We start from the raw sequence: 20,190 nt of genomic DNA on the forward strand, positions 1-20,190 counted from the left end.
GGACTGTGCGGACTGTGAACGAAATTTAAGGTCCTGTGTAATTTTTTTTTTTTTTTGCGTCTCCCTGTTTCCCCAATCGACATCAAGACGGGACCGCATTTTCTGATCGTTTTGCGCCTTGATTTTTATCATTTTTATTTTGGTATCTTAACACCCGCATTTTTTTCATATTGTGTGAACGTGCACGAAAGGGAGTGTTCCTCGAAAAAAAAAAAGTTACTCCATATATGGCGCAGTCACCCCACCTTCGTTCACCACTAACGCTGATTCCCCATGCTGTCCATCCTTCTCCGGGATCGCCTTCGTCATGGCTCGCGCATCATGCCCCAGCCCAATCACCTCCTTTATCGTTGAACCCACCGGCCAACTATGGCACGCAATATTTTGATATGTATGTCATTGATGCGTATTTTCTTTATATTGAAATAGATAAGGAGACACAAAAAAAAAAGATCAGTAGTTTAAATTTGGAGGAGTCGTGCGCATAAAAAGAAAAGAGAATTAGGGATCCCGAAAAAGACAAATCAGCAACCAAAGCAACCAATTTTGTAACCATCCCTTTCTCTGTTTTATTACACTTGTTTATTACAGTAATCCTCACGCGCATTCAAGCCGGTCTGACTGTATGCCGCCTCGTCCACCAACTGTCAAATCCGATTTCTCTCCGATTAGGTCGTACACAAGGTAAATCCTCCCTTATTTTTCTTGTGTTGCGTTTCACATGGTCTCTCTTTTTGCTTTTTGTTTAACCTTCCCTTTCTAGTTTCTCCATGTCTCAGCCCACTACTCCACAACCTACGACTGATGGCTCTCTTTCAGACTATCCTTCACCATCTCATCTTCGTGCCCAAGTGCCTGAAACCTCCACTGATCCAGCACCAGAACATGACATCACAAGTAAGCCTAACGAGGAACCAATCAAACCACCAGAAGCGAAATCCAGACAAGCTCGGTCCACCTCGTCTCGAAGAAAACGCAATCCTTTTGATAGCGACCCCGTCGCTGGTCCTTTATTTGGTGCTACCAAGTATAAAGGAAATATCTACTGGAGAGATCGTCAATCCGTGTAAGGACCTGCTCTTGTTTTTAACTTTGGAGATCCGCCAGAGACAATCCTGCTGGTGATCATTGTCAAGGTTTTTAAATCGTATTCACCTTTCTTTTTTGGTAGATTGGATTTGACACTCAAAGGCAAAATTGAAAAAGGTTTCTTTCTGGCCGACGATGACTGGACTTGCTATCGTCGCAATTACTTTCAGATCAGTACGTCCTTTATATTGCAAGGCATCGATGCCTTGTACGACGGCCAGGATCTGCCCTGTGTTATCAAAGAAGACGGCACCTTCCATGAATTTCAACACTTTGTAGTGGGCATTTCCGCTCGGTTAGCTGACAGTGAAAAAGCGATTACCTTGATTCAGCATACTGTGAAACGGGACAAGGGACCCCAGCAACTGCCTGAGCTGAGAACGATTCGTCCGGGTGGGGATCTCGCCTTTAGCACCGTCGGTGCAAGTCAATCGATTGTCACTTTTGAACGTATCCAATTCAAATCAGCTACGGCAAATAATGGTAAACGTCGAGCTGCACAGCAATACTTTGTCCTGGTGGTGAAGCTGTATGCAAAACTGGACGATGAGCGACTGGTGGAAGTGGCCTCTATTACATCGTCGCAGCTTGTGGTTCGAGGACGGAGTCCCGGACACTATGCTGACAGCGCCAACCGGTCTACTCCCGACGCAACGCCTGCGCCGCAAAAGAAACAACGTAACAACCACCCGATCTCATCCATGCTTTCTCCCCGACCGCCGTCGATGGTGGTCAAATCTTCCACTCCATTACCCGCCGTGGAATATTCCGATTTGGGATACCATGCTCCTTTGAACTCGCCGTTTGCACCTTCGGAACCGGAAAGACAACCTTATTTGAACTCACCATTTGGTCCTTCGGAACCCGAAAAGTCAGTCATCGATTCCACACACGCACGGGATGCTTCCTCCACAGGGTATAAATCATACCATCAGCGATATTCGTCTGGAGCTCCCAATAGCCGCCAACGAACGGAAACATCGGCCTCAGATCCCTACTTGTACACTACGTTGCATGGCAACGGTCAGGCGCCTTCGAAACCGTCCGAGTTCTCCATGTATTTACCGTTGGAGCAATTGAATGCGCCGTCTTTGCATGATCGTTGGTCACGTATACGCGTAGCCTCCCATCCCAGTCACGGCAGTAGCGATGGTGCACATTCTCGTATGTCCCCTTATTTGCATGGCGATTCAACGCTATCAACCAATGTTCATTTATATGAACATCCATCCATGGCCCCTTATTCCAATCAGCCTCATACCAATACGGACTCGATTCCACCATATCCTTTGCTTGATTCTCATCGTACGCTCACGACGAGTCACAGGTAAATAATTTGTTTGTCATAAAAAACGATGTTGGGAAACGCGACTCACTCTAATGCGTAGTTTACCTTCACCGGGCCATTCTTCTTCATACCAAGATTGGCATTATCGCAATCAACAAGTGTCACAAGCAAGACAACACTATATCGAGCATCCATTTGAGCCACACAGTCGTCACCATTCATCCAATGATACGCATTAATTCCCAATCAACGAACCTATTTCATTTTTCAAAACATGACATGCACTGACAGTAGCTGCTATTGTAGATATGTTGTAGTCGATCATCTTGTTTTTTCATTCCCCTCACTCATTTCAGCGTTATCTTCATCAGATCTCGCTATACACTCGTTTCCCTGTAATCAATAGCAGTAAATTCACCACTATGGTATTGATGCTGTACTATGATATGGTGGCCTTGAATTTTAGTAGGAATAGCTAATCAACAGAACAATGCACATGGAATGTCACTAAAGATGTAGACATGAGCAGATTGTCATCTCATTCAATCACTAAAAGCCAGAATTATATGATGAATGATGGCGGATTATGCTCTTGAATATTTTCAAAGCGAACAGAGCATGACCAGCGCTCAGCCCCCTGAATTGATAAAGAGGTTGCTTTTAAAGGGTAAAGAAGAACAATAGGATTTTGCAAGGCAAATACTATGTCATGGGGCAGGGTTGAATTAAATCCTGGCAAACGCAACAAGTAGCGTGGCAACACAAATAAGGAACAAATGTCGCAGTTTCAACATCATAAAAGGTATGAAAAAGCATTGTTTTGGCGACCAGTCCGCCAGAGGTTCCGAGTGACTCTGGCAACAACAGTGGGGTCAAGTATCCTTGGAGCACGGTGTGACATGGATGCATATTCTACACAGCTGCCACAATGAAATGTTTCCCCACACTTGTGAATGGCTTGAACCAGTCGTAACTTATTTTTTTGGGACAAAAACGTATTACGACATTCAATTTCATGAGTTTCACATTCGTCTCACGTGGCAACCGTAGCTTTTTACTTTATATTCTACCCCAAAAATCAATGCCAAAACGATCCTTGATCTATTTTCAAACTTATGGCGGCCCAACTTACGTATACTACATTTGATGTGATTGAGGACTCGGTCAGTTGCCTTCGAGGAACGTTCACAACCGGTAAAGCGATGAATGGCCCCTGTCTATTGCCGTACAAAGTCACTCACGCTCCATAATATGTGAATTTTATAGGCAAATCTCGTGATTTGTTTTGGCGAAAGTTTCAACTGGAACGCTTATATTCACTGGTCAAAGATAATGAAGAAAGGTTTTACGAGGCATTGGCAAAGGATATGAATAAACCACGCGTCGAAGCGCTTAGCGGCGATATCAGCCCTGTACTGGAAGAGTGCATTTATTTCATTGACGTAGGATGGAGCCTTAATTTCATGTTTTCTCGGCTGAATACTGAAAACATGCTTTACAGAATATCGATCGATTAGCCCGCGACGAAAAGGTTAAATCTCGTTCAATCCTTAATTCCATGGATAAACTTGTGGTACGAAGAGATGCCCTAGGTGTCGTCTGCATAATTGGTAAAAGCATGCCAAGCATTTCTTGTAAGTAAAAAAATCTAAAGTTCATTTTTGTGTAGGTACTTGGAATTACCCTGTGCAGGTAAGTTATCGTTTTGGCAACGAAGGTTAATGTACCTAATATTTGCCTCATTTTCAGCTTGCGTTGGTGCCTCTAGGTAATATCCTATGTGTTGTTTGAATCGTTCATGACCATATCAGTTAATATGTATGATCTTCCTTTGTAAATAGCCGGAGCGATCGCTGCGGGAAACTCTGTTGTTCTCAAGGTAAACCAGTCTTGTTTTATGCTGTTCTACGGAAAATATCTAAACACGTTGCTAGTTATCCGAAATCTCGGTGCATACATCGGCCCTTATCACGGAACTGTTCCCAAAATACATGGATTCATCACTCTATCGCATTGTAAATGGTGGTGTGACGGAAACCACGGAACTGCTGAAGCAACACTTTGATCACATTTTCTACACCGGCAACTCTGCTGTAGGAAAAATCGTGATGGAAGCAGCAGCCAAGCACCTGACGCCTGTCACCCTGGAATTGGGTGGTAAATCGTAATGCATCCTGCCTTGAACTACCGGAATTACTACTATGATGTGTAGCTAATCATGAATTTTCCAGTCCTGCCATTGTCACCCCTCAGGTCAACATTGAAACAGTAGTCAATCGTATTGCATTTGGTAAATTCTACAACGGCGGCCAGGTAACCATTGCCAAGCATAAGACGCCCGAATTGCATCTAACGTATTGCTTCCCTTTTAAATTACTGTAGACCTGTGTTGCGGTCGACTATGTGCTTCTTCATCGTTCTCTACTTGATCCATTTGTCAGTGCTATGCGAAAGACAATTACTAAATGGTTTGGTCACAATCCCAAGCACTCAAAAGACTATGCGCGCATGATATCCGTTCGACATCTGGATCAAATGGCTCATGTATTAAACAATCGACAAACGGGCACAGTTGCTATCGGTGGCGAGTTTGACCGTGAGGCATGTTACTTTGCGCCCACTGTAGTGACAGATGTGAAATACAATGACTCTGCTTTGATGACTTCCGAAATTTTTGGTCCGATATTGCCAGTGGTCTTGTACGATACGGTGGACGAGGCGATTAGTGTTGTGACCAAAAAGTAAGCAGCAAGAACCGGATTGGAAAAAGTCATGCTTTTAATTATTGTTTGCATAGCGCGCCACCTTTGGTCCTCTACATCTTCTCCAAGCAAAAAAGCACAGTGGACAAAAGTAAGTTATTATTGGGGAAAAGCAAAAAAGACGACGATGACCTCGAGTTAAAATCATTATCATACTTTCAGTCTTGCAACTGACTCAGTCGGGTGGTGTATGTGTGAATGATACGCTTATGCATCAAGCAGGTAAAATTGGACAACCGTCTTCATCTGATAGAGACAAAAAAAAAAAAAAAAATTAAAACTCATTGAATGTGGGACAGAGTACGGGTTGCCTTTTGGCGGGGTCGGTAATTCGGGTATGGGAAATTACCACGGCGAACAGTCATTCAAGACATTTACGCACGAGCGGTCGATCATGAAAAAGAAGCAACGGCTTGAATCGCTTGTATCTTTGCGCTATCCTCCCTATACATCCAAGACATACACGATCCTCCGTATGTTTTTGCTAACCCATCCTGCCATGGTCTATTACAAAGTGAATCGTTGGCCAATGAGGATCGGGGCTATTCTTATCGTCTTGGTAGCCATCCTGTTGAAGAAGAAGCTTTAATTGGATGCCCTCAGCTGCAAGTTAATGAACAGCGCACTGTAATCTGGTTTCACAATTTTACCACGCTCTGATTGGGACGGACAGTTAACCATATTTCATTAAGCATCCGATCACAGAGATTATCAAATAAAAGCAATGAAAAAAAGACCCTCCCATCGATTCTTTAATCTCCCTTTTTCCTCTATTACGTTATCACAACAAGTAATTCATAATCTGCTAAACATGACGGAACAATACCAGTTCTTGCCGAGCAAAGATGTGTCGATAATTGGCATTCCATTCAATGGTGGTCAACCTCGTGAAGGAGTTGAAGGCGGACCCTTGAAGCTCATCGAATTTGGCTTGGCAAACCAATTGGAGGAAATGGGATGGAGTGTTGAGTACCAGGCCAACGAAAACTTGTGTGAATTACGTCCCAAGGAAGATCCAGACGTCCTGAACCTTAAGCAACCCAAGTATGTGTCGGCCGTGACCCAGTACGTTGCCAAGCAGATTGCTCAAGCTGCCAAAGAAAAAAAATTTTTGTTGAATCTTGGCGGAGACCACTCATCGGCTCTGGCTACGGTGTCTGGTGTGTTCGAAGCTTATCCTGATGCCTGTTTGATTTGGGTGGATGCTCATGCCGTAAGGATTACCCATTAACGATATTGTAAGGAGTACAATTCTTATTTGATTTGTGTATTAGGACATCAATACGCCTGCCACTTCGGCAAGTGGCAATGTCCACGGCTGCCCGCTCAGTTTTTTGACGGGAATTGCTGGGAATCACCCTGATTTTGGCTGGGTGAAACCATGTCTTCAAGCGGATCGATTGGTCTACATTGGTCTCCGTGACGTGGACGACCCTGAAAAAAAAATCATCAAGGACCTGAACATCAAGGCTTTCTCGATGCACCATGTAGACAAGTATGGTATTGGAAAAGTGGTGGAAATGGCTTTGGACCATGTGAATCCCAACCGTGACCGACCGATCCACTTGTCTTTCGATGTTGATGCCCTGGATCCTTCTGTAGCACCCAGTACGGTCCGTATCACTACCATTGGCCCATGTTCTTCAATGATTTTCCCGCTCATCTCTCGTTTTTTTTTCTTTTTTTTGTTAAATAGGGCACGCCTGTTCGTGGTGGTCTGACATTCCGTGAAGGCCATTACATTTGTGAACGTCTGGCCGAGACTGGTCTACTTGTTGCCGCTGACATCATGGAGGTGAATCCTGCTCTTCTGGATGATCAATGTGTCTTCAAAACCGTTGAAACCGGATGCTCGCTTGCGCGCTGTTGTCTCGGCGAAACGTTGCTATAGAAAAAAGAGATCCTACCTATACCCTAGGAAATGGATTGACTCCATCCCTTTTTTGTATTTAATGGAGTATTCAAATAGAATGGTTTACATATTATGCCATAGACATCGCAAATATGAATTGCAAAACTGTGCCATTTCCCCGAAGTGGCGGGTTTTTAGATACTCATCATCATTTTGAGCGATTTTTTTTTCTATTTTGCCGCCCATCAGATTCTCCATCCTTGCGGGATTTCAAGATTCCGATGTCAAACATTGAACCTTGAAACACATGCGCACCATAGCAACACGAATTAAAGTTGGTTCCTTTGACAGATCATGTATGCGGAGTTTGCTGCATTGTAGCTATGACCACGGAATAAACAGCAATCTGATATGATGTGCGTTAATGCTGTGCACTGATTTGACTTTAGTTGTCATAGTGATAGTAAACGTAAACCTCTTTCAAATCAGGGAAACTGCGTTGTCCAGTAGAAGGACCTCTTAGTTCATGTCTAATGAAAAGTCAATATGTGCAATTGACTCAAACTAATCCCTCGTCTATCCAATATGACCATCTTGCGGAAGGAAGATCTCAATAAAGTGCTGGAACTCTGGTCACATACACAGTAATCTGATGGCAGATGCATTGCCTCATTGGCACATAATGCCTCTTTTTAACAGAGGAATAGCTGAGAGAATGTTGATATTGTAGGCAATGGAAAATCGCAATATTCGTAAAATTGTAGTATTAATATAGCAGCGAGCAGTTGTCATCCACTGACAAAATGAGTGAAATGCACCGTCAGCAACCGTCAAGTGACACACTGGATGAATGCCGAAATTCGTGAGGGGAAATTTTGTGCAATTTGGGCAAAATTGCGGATAGTGAAGTCACATTTTCGGTTCGGCGGAAAGATTCGTCTCCCACCGAAGGGCAGATTGTCAATGGCATTCTGCAGACAGGTGTAGGATCCTCCTTTCGCGAACTTGGTTCAGCAGCCGCCATGAAGTAAGATCCATCGTACAATTCATCCATCCATCTATTCTGTATCGAATCCATACTAACTATGTAATCCTACTGTTTTATTCTTGGCCGTTGCATCTTTCATCGTACGTTCTTTCCGTCACCCCTTCGTCTACACCCATCATTCGTTCCCATCACACAGACTCGAGATTTGCTCTTTCTCTGGCTATAAGATCTACCCTGCCAAGGGTAAGACCTACGTCCGTCTTGACAGCAGGTACGTGCATACGTGAATAAGAACGTGAATGGAAAACGGGGGTGCTGATGGAATTCAATTTTATAGAGTACGTATTTTTATTTCTATCGCCATTATGTTTGGGCAAACCGTTGGCTTCCCATGCATGCTATGTTGTGATGATGAAAATTATCGGCATGTGAATGGGGAAAATGGCGTTGCAGAATAGTTGGACAAAGGATAATCGCGAATCATGGAATTTCGGAATTGAATATATAGATTGTGGTGAATGGATTGACTTACTTTGTGCTGTTCGAATAGACTTTCAAGTTCATCAATGGCAAGGCCGAGTCTTATTTCCTTCAGCGCCTGAACCCTCGCAAGATCCGATGGACCGTCATCTACCGTCGTCTTAACAAGAAGGGTGTCACCGAGGAAATCGCCAAGAAGCGCACTCGTCGCACCGTCAAGCACGAACGTGCTATCGTTGGTGCTTCCTGGGACGCTATCCGTGCCAAGCGCAACCAGAAGCCCGATGCCCGCGCTGCTGCTCGTCAAGCCGCTGTTGCCAAATCCAAGGAGGCTAAGAAGGCCGCCGCTGCCGCCAAGAAGGCTAGTGTAAGTTCTAGAAATATATTAAAAAGAGCACCCTCCCCGGTACCTCGAATTTCGTATTAACAGGTGATTTGAATGGTAATCTAGGGTCCTGCTCAGGGTGCCAAGGTCAGCAAGCAACAAGCCAAGGGTTTCGCTCCCAAGGCTGCCGCCACCTCCCGCTAAGAGATTGATGGATGTTTCATGACCGGAAACTTACCGGATGAATAAATTTAGTTTTACTCAAGAGAGTTCAATTATTCCTATCGAGCAAGATCAATCAGAGAGATCACTGGATACGATAAACAATGGGGAGGGTTGCTTGGTCAGTGGTTGAATGGTTCATTAGAAATGGGGAACTGCGCAATTGCACACACGGTATTTCATTTATTGGCGACCAGATGGCTAAAGATTTGAGTCTGCTGTACGGCGCCCGTTACAGGATGGATGGTAGAGAGAAACAGATCATTGAGATTGAACGATGCATGAGTGCATGGGTGGCAAAGCCGTTGACGTTTCAACTGTGTAAAATATTATTTCTGTCGTGCATCATGTAAATAAAAAATAGTAAGCAATGTGTTACATGCAAGACGTGCATGCAAAGCTGTATTCACACAGTGAAAATAATACAGTGCTCGCATACTGCATTGACAGGGAAAGCATCTCAGTATAGCTGCTGTGCAACGGGAAAGGGAAAAAGGATTACCAGGCACTCACCGTGATATCGCTCATTGAACAAGAGTAAAGAAAAAGAAAAACCACATTGTAGCCTATCCATCGTGTCATATGATTCATTTTCTAATCGTGATAATTGAATGTTTTATACAAGTTTCGAGTTAAATATACAGCTGAAAAAAATAATAAAGAGGGGGAACACATGAAGCTCGGTTCATTGCAAATGAGCAAGTACTATTGATAAGAGGATGTGGATAATGAAAAACAAAAAAAAATTACAGAATGATACAATTCGCTGCTGCATGGGGCTGTCCTGCAGCTTGCCCGCTACGTTGTCTCCGGTGTCTCCCGACCGTATTGTACCGACGACTTCTACCTGCGAGGATATGATCGAGATTCTCTTCTTCGTCACTTGTCGTACTTGATGACTGGCTATCGTAACGCCAGGAGTAAAAACTTTTAATCGTCAGATTAGGTGCTGCTTTCTCTAATGCCAATCGTACGCCGACTTCGGTGATATTGGAGCAGTCCAGTACTTCGACACTCAGAGTTCGGGGATGATTCTCTTTTGTCTCTGACGGCATCTCGGGAAGACATGAGGAGCTTAGGGGCGGGGTTGATGAAAAGAAACTGATACTGGAATCCGACATGGGGGAGAGAGAAGACGATGACGACGGTGATGACGCCGTGGATAATATTGGAGATTGAAGTGGATCCGATGTGCTGTTCGGAATAGCCACACTTGCACCCGTTGATCGATGATTGGATTGATTATTGAGAAATCGGGCGATGGTATCGAGAACGTCGTCGGTCACTATACAGTTGTCTAATTCTAGATGGTGCAGCTGCGTACATACGCCGTGTAAGACAAGATGAGTGATTGCATCGTCGGTGATTTGCGTGCAGTTGGATAAACAAAGACGGCGAAGCCTGGTTTGATGGTTGGCGAGGGATTTGACGGTGGAACCTGTAATTTGCTGGAGGTCCTCCAAATCGAGATGAACAAAGCTACGAATTCTGGAAGCGAGATAACAAAATCCTTGATCTGTCAGCAAAACACAGCCCGCCAGTTCAAGATGGGTCAGCTGTGGGCAATGATGAGCAAGGTGACGAAGGGATATATCGGATAGACGCGCACAGTTGGATAAACTCAAGTGGGTCAAGGGAGCGGTACTCGATTGCAAGAACGCGAGCAGGGCGGCGTCGGTCAGACTTGTACATGAAGAAAACGACAGGTGGGTTAGATTGAGTAGCTGCTGACCCAAGACAGCCATGGTTGGTTCGTCGAGGTGCGGACATCCGTTCAGTTTGAGGAAACGCAGGTTGTGACATCCCTCGGCAATGAAATGCAATCCTCGCCCGGTGATCCCACGACACCAAGCAAGGTTAAGTTTCTCGAGCTCTGGTAAACAACGTCCAATGGTTTGTAGTGTGGAATTTTTGACAGCATCCAAGCCGGAGATGTCGAGTACCCGCAAATTCCTATTTTGAAGAAAACCACCGATACCTGCGGTAGAAAGCTCTCTGCAGTCTCGAATACACAAGGTGTGAATATTGGGACAATGCTCTGACAGTTGCCGTAACTCGTGCTCTGTCAGCTGAATGCACCCTCTGATGACAAGTCATGATTTTACGCCAAAAGTGGGAAGCAGTGGAGGTGAAGAAATCGGCGTTGAGAGGTGCAATAGCAGACGACCAACAAAAAAAAAAAAATGGTGATGAAAAAAGAACCAAAAAAAATAAAACAAAGTTTTGAGTCTGTGGGCAAACTGTTGCATCATGTAACACGCGATTACCTAAAATTAGCTATTTTCAAAAAACTACCCGCAGCGATGCCGAGCCGTAAGAGGTGTTCCGCTGGGATCGTCTTATAAAAGGGCGCGGTATCAATTTTGGTCCATAGGCTACCATCAAAAGCTAATCGCTTCCATTTTTGACAGACCTTCCAAAAGCAGAGATGAGTTTCTCATAAAATACAGAAAAAATATCGTTGGCTTGCTCAGGAATCCATAGGGCGATGAACGCTAACACTTACCGCTGTTGCTTTGAGTAGATCACGGACCTGAAGATGACCCAAAATTTTGACCACAAGCTCGTCTGGCAGTTGACCGAATCGACCATTCTTATCTTCTGTTTCGATTATGAAAATTCAATAGGATGACATGGTCAAGAGAATGAGTGAGAGCTGGATTAGCCAACCGCTACGCTACCCATGCTTACCAGAGCGGCAAGTACTGTAATCCATGGATGACAGCAATCCAAGCAGAAAGTGGAGGGAATACAAAAAAAAAAAGAGATGTTGAACTGATAAAGAGTAAACGATGAAAAATATAAACGAAAGAGGAAAGAAGAAAAGAAAAATAAAGAAAGGGACAAAATATGGAAGAACTTTATAACAGTTGACAAAACAAACAGTGGATCGTTGTCCAGTCAAGAGTCTTCATTTTCCCATCTTGACAGTCATAAGACCTTTTTTTTCCCTTTTCCTTATCTATCGCTGCTGTAGCTTTAAATCCTGCCATGTTATGGATGTCCTCTTACGCACATGTGCCTATCACCTTTTATCTCTTTGCCGTTTCATTTGGCTTGCACTCTGTCACGGTTGAGATATAGAAGAACGTTATTATTCATTTTCTATCAATTTGCCTACAAGTAAATATTTTGAAGCAAAATGAAGCTCCCATTCTCTCAATGATTCCCATTCGTCTGCTGCCAGGTCTTCCAGCTTATCGATGGGCAAGTTTGGATCAGTGATCATATCCAAATCAAAAGAGTTTTTGGCCAGACCGCGAGAAGCATCGTGACCTGCAAAATTAGCATAAGGTCCGCCTACGCATATTGTCATCATAAATTTATATCGCAACGAACATCACATTGGGCCATAGTAATATGAGATCACTCTTTCACTTACCAGGACCATAAAAGTTTCGTCCACGCGTGACATCGTACACACCACCGTTGACTGCCATGAAAATGCGACTGTCCTGCTGTCCGTCGAAGGGCAATAAATCTTTCGGAGTGTAATTCCTGAACACCATCACCTCGGGGTGTTTAGCTGGTATCGCTGTCACTTTAGACGACTGTGCATAAGAACGCACAACATAAGCGAGAACCTAACGAAACATCGGGTTAAACATGCTCAAAAAATAAATAAATATAAAGTTCAAGCGTTTTCACTCGATACTGTACAGCTAATAAAGCCCAGTTCACAGGGTTTTCTATTAAACAATGACCAGATTAGCATTTGCATTGCCATCATCAGAACAGGCCAACCATTTTTCTTTGCCGATGAAACTATCGAACTCTGTATTTTACCTTTTAATTGAGATAAGAGTGTATTAATGCTCGTCATGGCTGTCCTGCTTGTGCTTGGCTGCATGAGTACCTCCTCTCTCTTGCTAATGTAGATCTTTTTTTTCACTTACTTATTCATGGTCAAAGAAAAAGAAGGAGGTGCCGTGGACCTGTTTTTTCGAAGAGCGCCTTTTCGTCGGTTGTCGCCAGCGCATGATCTGTCGGCCCGATTTTTGGCTGAGTTGGAACGATCATTCAACCCATCACTTTTGTACTGTTTTGCTGAATGAATGTTGTATATTTTTTCTTTTTCACAGTCTACAGCATCTCTAGCAGCATCGCTGTTTTCAACTTAAATTGTATCGAAAATTTTTCCTATTATCTGTTGGCTGCCGACAGAGCAAGACGCAATATACCAGTATCAATGAAATATGAGCTGGGACCCTTATTATCAAACTTCAGCGGTCGGGTGCAGCACATTTTGTGCCATACTCATTGCGGTGAGATATAATTGCTCGGAATCATAGTTACCCCTATGGAGCTTGTAGAGTCTTTTATTTTCCAGTGTCACATGCAAGTATATCGACGGCAAAAGTACACCTTGTTGAGATTTATTAATCGCTATTACATCCACAAACCTGCGGGCTGCCTTGATCTACCATGTGAAGGCTAAAAAGGTTCAACAATTCAGGAAATAAATCAACGGGGACAGCTGTGTGATTTGGGTCATTATGCGGCGGATTTGTTGGAAGAAGCAAACAGTCACGGTCAATTAATTCATGATCGCGGTGACGGGATCGCGAAGCATATCCCGACACAAGCACTGTTCGAATATTTCCCGGCATGCCAACTTTACTCAAGTTTTTTCGAGCGATCACTTCCGTCGGTCCAGTTAAACCGGTCTTCAGCAATGTCAAATGTTGTGGCGCCTTGCAATTTCGCCCGCTCTCTACCGTGGACAGTGCGCTGAAAATGAAGCACATTAACATGGACTATCAGAGAATCCGGAGATCATGGTCTGACGAGGAAACTGAGAAATTGGTCGAACTTGTACAAAAGCATGGTCCATCGTGGACAGCTATTTCCAAACATTTTGATAAGCGATCTCCTTCTCATTGCTTCATGCGGTACAAGACGTACATGAAACAGGACGGCTACAACGGACCTTGGTCTGCAGAAGAAGTTGATACTCTTCGAGCACTGTGTAAAAATATTACGTCTGCTAATCAGCTAGACTGGCAAGAAGTACGCAAGTTATTACCTGTACCTCGACCTATGTGGCAGATCAAGCAAAAATGGCAAGACACCCTCAATCCTCAGCTGAATTATGGGAAGTGGTCCGAAGACGAAGTGGCTCGATTCGAAAAGCTTTTAGCGATGTACGGTGTGGAAAAGAAATGGGATGTCATAGCAGCCGAGATGAAGACTCGGAATCGACGTCAGTGTTATGAACGATGGCGATTTACAATGTGTCCCACTAAAGGTAAGAGACAAGAAATCACAAAGATGATGCTGGTATAGTCGACGGTGTTAAAATGTCGTCGCATATAGGACACTACAGCGAGGAAGAAAATGCTCAGATCATGCAAGCGGTGGCAAAATATGGTGACAAAGATTTCGCGCTAATTAGGAGAGTGATCAAAAGCACACGTACACCGCGGCACTTGAGCCAGCATTACCGCGACGCGCTGGATCCCAACGTCGATCGATCTCCTTGGACAGACCAGGAAGAGATGAAAGTGTATAATCTTTTCGGAAAGCATCGGGATATGGTGAAAGTACGTCAATTGATGGGTTGTCGCCGGGCCGGTAGAGATATGTGGAACCACTACTATAAGGTTAAAAAGCTGGTAGATAAGGGCCGTGCCGTGGTTGTCCATGGTGAAGTAACCCAACTCAATAACCGTGGCTCAACCGCATTAGAAACTAAAAATTAAAGTAACTCATGGTAATGGGAAAGATATTTTATACCTTACTCGGAGCTGGAATGCGTATTGATTTGACAAACGTTTCGTCCTTGGGATGCTGTAGTTGCTTCTGCAAAAATATGGTTGTTGGCGAAAAATTTGCTCCGCCCAAGACTGAAAATAATGTGTACACATCTCTCGTCGGTTACAATTATAAAAGACAAGTTTGTCACGTTGACTGGGGCGCATCGGCAGGATGAAATCAACCAATTCAATTCAGTAAGCAAATTAATTTTATATGCATCAGAAAGCGCGGCCTAAGTCATAGTCAACTGGCTGCTTTACCCTTGAGGTCAGGCTTTGTGTTTCATGGGAAATTTGATGCATTAAGAAATCGACTACTTGTAAATTTTGCCGCGATAGGCGTGCCTGAACACGACCATCTTATTTATACAGCAGCGCCTTGTCAGCTATTTCCTACAGGCATATTTACCATCATTTATTTCCCGGCATTGCTTACCCTATCCTTTTTCGGCTAAGCGAGACAGTGTTATGATAATAATGCGTAATGTATAGGGCCAACTTTGGCTTGATTCCCGACATGATACATACCGCCATTATAAATATTACTTGACCGTTGGAAACTATGGACACCTTTTGCCCGCCGGAGGATGGCGGTCCAAATCATACGACTGGACAAATATTGACGATCGAGTGAAGTTCAGAGCGGTGGACTCTTTGTGGAACAATATGCAGCTTGGGTGCATCAGGTTCCGCCAATAAGAATTGATTGGTTGAGTCATATGAGATGAAAAAACCCTGGGCCATAATAAATACAAATCACAAAACGCTGGCTCCGCACTTGGAGGACAGCCACTTTCTATTTTTTTTTTCTCACCTTTTATTTCCAATATCATTTGATACAAAAATGTCGGTGGTTCGTGAAATTCCGGTGATTGATTTTGGTGGTGAGCCTGACAAGGTGGCGCAAGAGGTATTGAATGCTTGCAAATCGATCGGCTTCTTTTACATGATAAATCACGGTATTCCGAGAGAAGATATTCAGCGCGCGTTTCAACTGGTAAAACCATGATTTGTCGATAACGATCATTTTATATCACAGTTATTCATTTGCTTCTACAGAGTAAAGACTTTTTCAATCAACCGGTCGAGGATAAAAGAAAATATGCCAGAACACCAGAGAACCACGGCTACGCTGAATTGTACAGCGAAAGGTAAAAATCGATATTCAATCAACCGACAGACTATTTTCCATAACTGGTTTTTCAGGCTAGACCCGGAACATCAACGTCAAGGCGATCATAAAGAGTAGGTGTGTCTCAAGCGGAAAGCAAAAGATCAATGATTTGACTATTTTTCTTTTCAGAGCATTCAACTTTAAGAATTTCATAAACGGCAAAGCCTTTGCGCCTCTTCCTCCGTTATTTGAAAAAGACCAAGCATTTATTGAACACTTTTCGAGGGTAGGTCATTTCGCACCCCTTACTATGCTATGCAAGAGCGACACATCAATAACTGGATGATTAGACATGCCACAATACGGCCGTTCGCGTACTGGAATTTTTCGCTATGGCCCTAAGCATTCCTGAATCAGAAGGCGGTAAACGTTGGTTTGCGGATCGGCACGGTTATGACAAGGAAACAGGGGAAGCACTCCGATTTCTAAAGTATCCTCGAGGGGGCGAAGCGGTGTATAAGGAAGTTGTGCGTGCTGGTGCTCATTCCGATTACGGGTCGGTCACTCTTTTATTTCAAAAAGACGTGCCGGGTTTGGAAGTGCAAGCAAGCCGTACCGAATGGATTTCGGCTCCCATCATTGATAAAGCCATCGTGGTCAATGTTGGTGATCAGATGGAATTTTGGACCAATGGTCTATTTAAATCGACTCTCCATCGTGTCACGTTTCTGCCAGAACATAACCAATTGGATCGTTACTCGATTGCTTATTTCCTTCACGCAGAAGACGACGTGCCGTTGGCAGCTATTCCCAGTCCTTTGATCACTCCAAAAGACAGTAAAGAACATGTACCAACGGCAGCTGAGCACCTTCGAGAGCGCTTAGATAAGTCATACATGGCCAAATAAAATAAAATAAATTTCCAGTCTTGTGCATTGAAGGGAAAAAAATTGTAGCTGAAATAAAAAAAATAAAAATAAAAAAGGAAAATTGGGCTCATAGGACGAGGTGTGGCTGTCGGTGTGTGAAACGGGGGCGGGTGGATTGAAGTGGTGAAATGAAGGCTCGCTTTTGATATCCTTCCTCTTTGCATCCATCCATTGATTTTAGGGTAAGCATCATCCATCCATCGAATAGTAGGTTAATCCTTAGAGTCAGAGAATTTACGAGAACGATCATACACTTGTTGAAACCATGAGATCTCCATAAAGCTCAAACTATGATCAGTTCGAGTTTTCTCCGCCTAACGAGGCAACTACATTTTTTCCCGGATTCTGTCCGTTGTGTAATGTGTTCACCATCGCTGATCGACACCTTAACCTTTTTTTTTCTCTAGTCATAATGGTTACTCCTGCCGTCAAGCACAACATCGTGAAGAAGCGTCGTGCTCACTTCAAGCGCCACCAGTCTAACCGCTTCATGCGTGTTGGTGAATCGTGGAGAAAGCCCAAGGGTATTGATTCTTGCGTTCGCAGACGTTTCAAGGGTCAAGCTCCCATGCCCAAGATCGGTTATGGTTCCGACAAGAAGACTCGTCACTTGTTGCCCAACGGTTTCCGCAAATTCTCCGTCTCCAACGTCCGTGAAGTCGAATTGTTGTTGATGCACAACCGCACCTACGCTGCCGAGATTGCCCACAACGTCTCTTCCAAGAAGCGTGTTGCTATCCTCGAGCGCGCCGCTCAACTCAACGTCAAGGTCATCAACGCCGGTGCCCGTCTCAGATCTCAGGAGTAAATTGCAAAAAATCACATTGGAACAGTCATTGATTGTTAGAAGTAATGTGCTGTGTTCTCCTCACCAAGAAAAATTATTTTTCTCTACTCTCTGTCTGATTCCTTTTTTTGTATGTATGCGGAAATGATTAAAAGGCACATTGACTTGTGAATTTTGGATGTTGAGTGGATTTCGGTTTTGGCATGCAAAAGTGGGGAAATGGCGCTGAATATTTAATGGCATGAAAGAATTCAAAGGGGGGAAACAAGAAAAAGAAGGGCAGGACGTCACAATGAGACGGTTGGAGTTCTTATACGAAAAGTGGTGGTCGCCCATCTTACAGATGAACGACAAACTTGAGGTGAAAATGAAGCAGAACACAAAGGAAGAGAAGAAGCTGGTTTTTTTTTCTGTTTCTTTTTTTTTTTTGTTTTTGCGTCGTTGAAGACGTAGATGCTTAGTGTCAATCAATGTCCATGGGGTCTTTAGGTTCGTGGCAACCCAAGGCTGCTAATTCTAAGTAATGGATAGTGTGAACACCCGCGGCTTTGAGCGTATCGTTTCGTTTTCCTGATAGTTACCGCAACTGGGAGACGAATTGGAAGATGACATTTCCAAACTTGTTACCGCTGGTGCTTGGCCACTGCCAACGTGAGAGATTTGCTTGCTTTTGATGATCTGGAGAACTTCGTTCACTTCCACGGCGACGCTTGCTTCCAGGTCAGCATAAGATCGACACAGCGGGCATTGAAACCCGGGATGGTTCATCAGCAGCGGGCGGCAGCATTTATAATGAAATGTATGCGAACAGGGAGCCACAAATAGTGCCTGGAACGGGGTGATGGCATACAAACAAATGCAACAGTCTTCAATGGATACTGCGTCTTTTTTACTTGAATCTTCGTTTGACGGCGGTCGATCGTGATGGATGTGATGCTGAAGCGCTCTAAATGCCTGTATACTGATGGAAGCGCAGACAGTTATTCGCATGCACCGTCTTCATTCTCTATTTCTTTATGCGAGCATTTACCTAAAGTTATTGATCTGCTTTTCCCATGATTGGTTCAACTGTATGCGCATTTTAACACAACGATACATCTCTGAGAAGCCGCAAACCGATAGTACAGGAATCATCAGATCACATTCTCATATCAATCACAATAAATTCGCTTAGTACCTTCTGCCCCGCCTTGATAATCTACACCCAACTGGATGATGTCTCCACTTTTCAGTTCGAATGGCCGTGATTCTTGATTGGGCGGGCTCAACCGCACACGATTGAGAAAGGTGCCGGAAGATGATTTGGTGTCACGAATGTATACCTACGCTGTTCGTCATTTGGTGTGACACAAGAGAGGTCCACTGGCAGCTCACCGGCTTACCATGTTATTCTCCGTCCAAATTTCCGCATGACCACGACTCACGACTTTTGATCTGAAAGTGACTCGAGTAGGCATAAAGAATTTGTCGGTGAAACGCCCAATTTTTATCGCAACACCTTCCCGAAGTTCACGTTCGACAATAGCAAACACCAGCGATCGCGGTGAGTCGAGATGAGGCACGATGCGAATGACGGATGACGAAGTGTCCGTGTTGCCGGTTTGCACTCCAGGTCCCGAAGCCGATTCCCTGGGAAACGTAACCGCAGTGGCCGTCAACATAGGCTTTTGATTATAAGACGGAAAACCAGACAAAGAAAAAAAAATGAAGGAGCAACAGTTAAATGGAAGGCGGGGAAAATTAGGAGGATAACCGAATCCAAGAAGGAGCAATTGAAAGAAATAAAGAAAAGAGAAAAGAACGAGTAAAGCCACCTGTAGATTATTTTAAATATAAATCTCCCGCCATTACAGCAATCCACTTGGACCTGCACGGCATTTCTTAACGCAGCGTCAAACCGCCGCTTCTCATCGGCTGCATGACATCATCTTGTGCAGTTGACATTTGATGTCTATTTTTTGACTTTTTGACTGATATAATGTCTCACATTATCATTTCTTTATCTTATTTGCCTATCTTGATCTTACTTTTTAGCCTTGTCATCAGGAAAATCATGCGCGTATAGAGAGTTGGGCGCTGGAGGTGCTTGAGCGATCGCACGAACAAGGTGAGGGTTTTGTTGGTGAGATTTATACTCACATGGCCATAAATGGGTACCCAGGTAGTTCACACGATTCAATTACAAGTGTGGATGGACGGTTTCCTTTTAAGATTTACTACCCAGTTTCAGCAAGTCAAACGGTACGGGGATTGTTCTTGATGAAAATAACAAAGAGAGAAAAGGTGTCACCACTGACGTATTGGGCAGATTGGAGCTACCCAAAGGTACCAATCAAGCGTCACATCAGCAAAAGTTCGCACACCTCAACAAAGTTCATCGAAAGAACCTACGTTAGATTAAACCTTACCGTGATATTTTGTTTGCCATTAACTACAGGTGCAAGTTCTTGCCCCTCAATAAGTCAAGGCACCACGTAATATACCATACCATGCCAGAAACATGAATATGCGGCATGCGAAGTCACTTTGACTTGGTCGCTATTCATCAAATCCAACATCGTTCGGGATGAAAAAAAAAACCATCTCAACAGCTCGAAT

At 43.9% G+C, this 20,190-nt stretch overlaps 9 protein-coding genes across 9 annotated transcripts; 7 read left to right on the forward strand and 2 right to left on the reverse strand.

The window, feature by feature from the left end:
- The first annotated feature begins 83 nt into the window (after window positions 1-83).
- BYT42DRAFT_116380 (uncharacterized protein) lies at window positions 84-2,778 on the forward strand. The gene is made up of 5 exons (XM_051562124.1): window positions 84-391; window positions 592-684; window positions 764-1,066; window positions 1,172-2,416; window positions 2,478-2,778. Exons 1-5 carry the CDS (start codon window positions 228-230, stop codon window positions 2,614-2,616), a joined length of 1,944 nt encoding a protein of 647 aa, XP_051419860.1. The 5' UTR covers window positions 84-227; the 3' UTR covers window positions 2,617-2,778.
- A 711-nt stretch (window positions 2,779-3,489) lies between these two features.
- Window positions 3,490-5,839, forward strand: BYT42DRAFT_539083 (Aldehyde/histidinol dehydrogenase; the record flags this gene model as incomplete). Its single annotated transcript, XM_051565522.1, has 12 exons — window positions 3,490-3,571; window positions 3,644-3,819; window positions 3,879-3,987; window positions 4,047-4,069; window positions 4,127-4,145; window positions 4,219-4,256; window positions 4,312-4,541; window positions 4,609-4,690; window positions 4,760-5,118; window positions 5,175-5,230; window positions 5,302-5,361; window positions 5,439-5,839. 12 exons carry the CDS (start codon window positions 3,493-3,495, stop codon window positions 5,726-5,728), a joined length of 1,521 nt encoding a protein of 506 aa, XP_051419861.1. The 3' UTR covers window positions 5,729-5,839.
- Window positions 5,840-5,907: 68 nt separating this feature from the next.
- On the forward strand, window positions 5,908-7,326 carry BYT42DRAFT_585119 (arginase). Its single transcript, XM_051569950.1, has 3 exons — window positions 5,908-6,352; window positions 6,414-6,752; window positions 6,836-7,326. The coding sequence occupies exons 1-3, from the start codon at window positions 5,951-5,953 to the stop codon at window positions 7,028-7,030; spliced, it is 936 nt and encodes a 311-aa protein (XP_051419862.1). The 5' UTR covers window positions 5,908-5,950; the 3' UTR covers window positions 7,031-7,326.
- A 687-nt stretch (window positions 7,327-8,013) lies between these two features.
- Window positions 8,014-8,988, forward strand: BYT42DRAFT_595556 (ribosomal protein L24e-domain-containing protein; the record flags this gene model as incomplete). The annotated part of the gene is made up of 4 exons (XM_051570863.1): window positions 8,014-8,018; window positions 8,176-8,233; window positions 8,530-8,826; window positions 8,911-8,988. 4 exons carry the CDS (start codon window positions 8,014-8,016, stop codon window positions 8,986-8,988), a joined length of 438 nt encoding a protein of 145 aa, XP_051419863.1.
- Window positions 8,989-9,484: 496 nt separating this feature from the next.
- On the reverse strand, window positions 9,485-12,930 carry BYT42DRAFT_539090 (uncharacterized protein). Its single transcript, XM_051565523.1, has 9 exons — window positions 12,903-12,930; window positions 12,793-12,845; window positions 12,667-12,695; window positions 12,458-12,590; window positions 12,128-12,282; window positions 11,513-11,599; window positions 11,274-11,419; window positions 10,218-11,088; window positions 9,485-10,049 (listed from the first exon to the last, which is right to left on the reverse strand). Exons 1-9 carry the CDS (start codon window positions 12,908-12,910, stop codon window positions 9,753-9,755), a joined length of 1,779 nt encoding a protein of 592 aa, XP_051419864.1. The 5' UTR covers window positions 12,911-12,930; the 3' UTR covers window positions 9,485-9,752.
- A 684-nt stretch (window positions 12,931-13,614) lies between these two features.
- On the forward strand, window positions 13,615-14,708 carry BYT42DRAFT_617624 (Myb-like DNA-binding domain-containing protein; the record flags this gene model as incomplete). Its single annotated transcript, XM_051572198.1, has 2 exons — window positions 13,615-14,254; window positions 14,323-14,708. The coding sequence occupies 2 exons, from the start codon at window positions 13,615-13,617 to the stop codon at window positions 14,706-14,708; spliced, it is 1,026 nt and encodes a 341-aa protein (XP_051419865.1).
- Window positions 14,709-15,550: 842 nt separating this feature from the next.
- Window positions 15,551-16,835, forward strand: BYT42DRAFT_585134 (uncharacterized protein). Its single transcript, XM_051569951.1, has 5 exons — window positions 15,551-15,759; window positions 15,822-15,913; window positions 15,969-16,007; window positions 16,066-16,162; window positions 16,227-16,835. Exons 1-5 carry the CDS (start codon window positions 15,607-15,609, stop codon window positions 16,782-16,784), a joined length of 939 nt encoding a protein of 312 aa, XP_051419866.1. The 5' UTR covers window positions 15,551-15,606; the 3' UTR covers window positions 16,785-16,835.
- A 43-nt stretch (window positions 16,836-16,878) lies between these two features.
- Window positions 16,879-17,613, forward strand: BYT42DRAFT_607988 (50S ribosomal protein L32; the record flags this gene model as incomplete). The annotated part of the gene is made up of 2 exons (XM_051571189.1): window positions 16,879-16,987; window positions 17,213-17,613. The coding sequence occupies exon 2, from the start codon at window positions 17,218-17,220 to the stop codon at window positions 17,611-17,613; it is 396 nt and encodes a 131-aa protein (XP_051419867.1). The 5' UTR covers window positions 16,879-16,987; window positions 17,213-17,217.
- A 154-nt stretch (window positions 17,614-17,767) lies between these two features.
- On the reverse strand, window positions 17,768-19,445 carry BYT42DRAFT_585138 (SMAD/FHA domain-containing protein). The gene is made up of 4 exons (XM_051569952.1): window positions 18,975-19,445; window positions 18,770-18,914; window positions 18,623-18,692; window positions 17,768-18,553 (listed from the first exon to the last, which is right to left on the reverse strand). The coding sequence occupies exons 1-4, from the start codon at window positions 19,251-19,253 to the stop codon at window positions 18,109-18,111; spliced, it is 939 nt and encodes a 312-aa protein (XP_051419868.1). The 5' UTR covers window positions 19,254-19,445; the 3' UTR covers window positions 17,768-18,108.
- Between the last annotated feature and the right edge of the window lie 745 nt (window positions 19,446-20,190).

This window comes from Radiomyces spectabilis (genome assembly GCF_025331425.1).
Source record: "Radiomyces spectabilis strain NRRL 2753 chromosome Unknown BYT42scaffold_13, whole genome shotgun sequence".
Classification (NCBI taxonomy): Eukaryota; Fungi; Mucoromycota; class Mucoromycetes; order Mucorales; family Radiomycetaceae; genus Radiomyces; species Radiomyces spectabilis.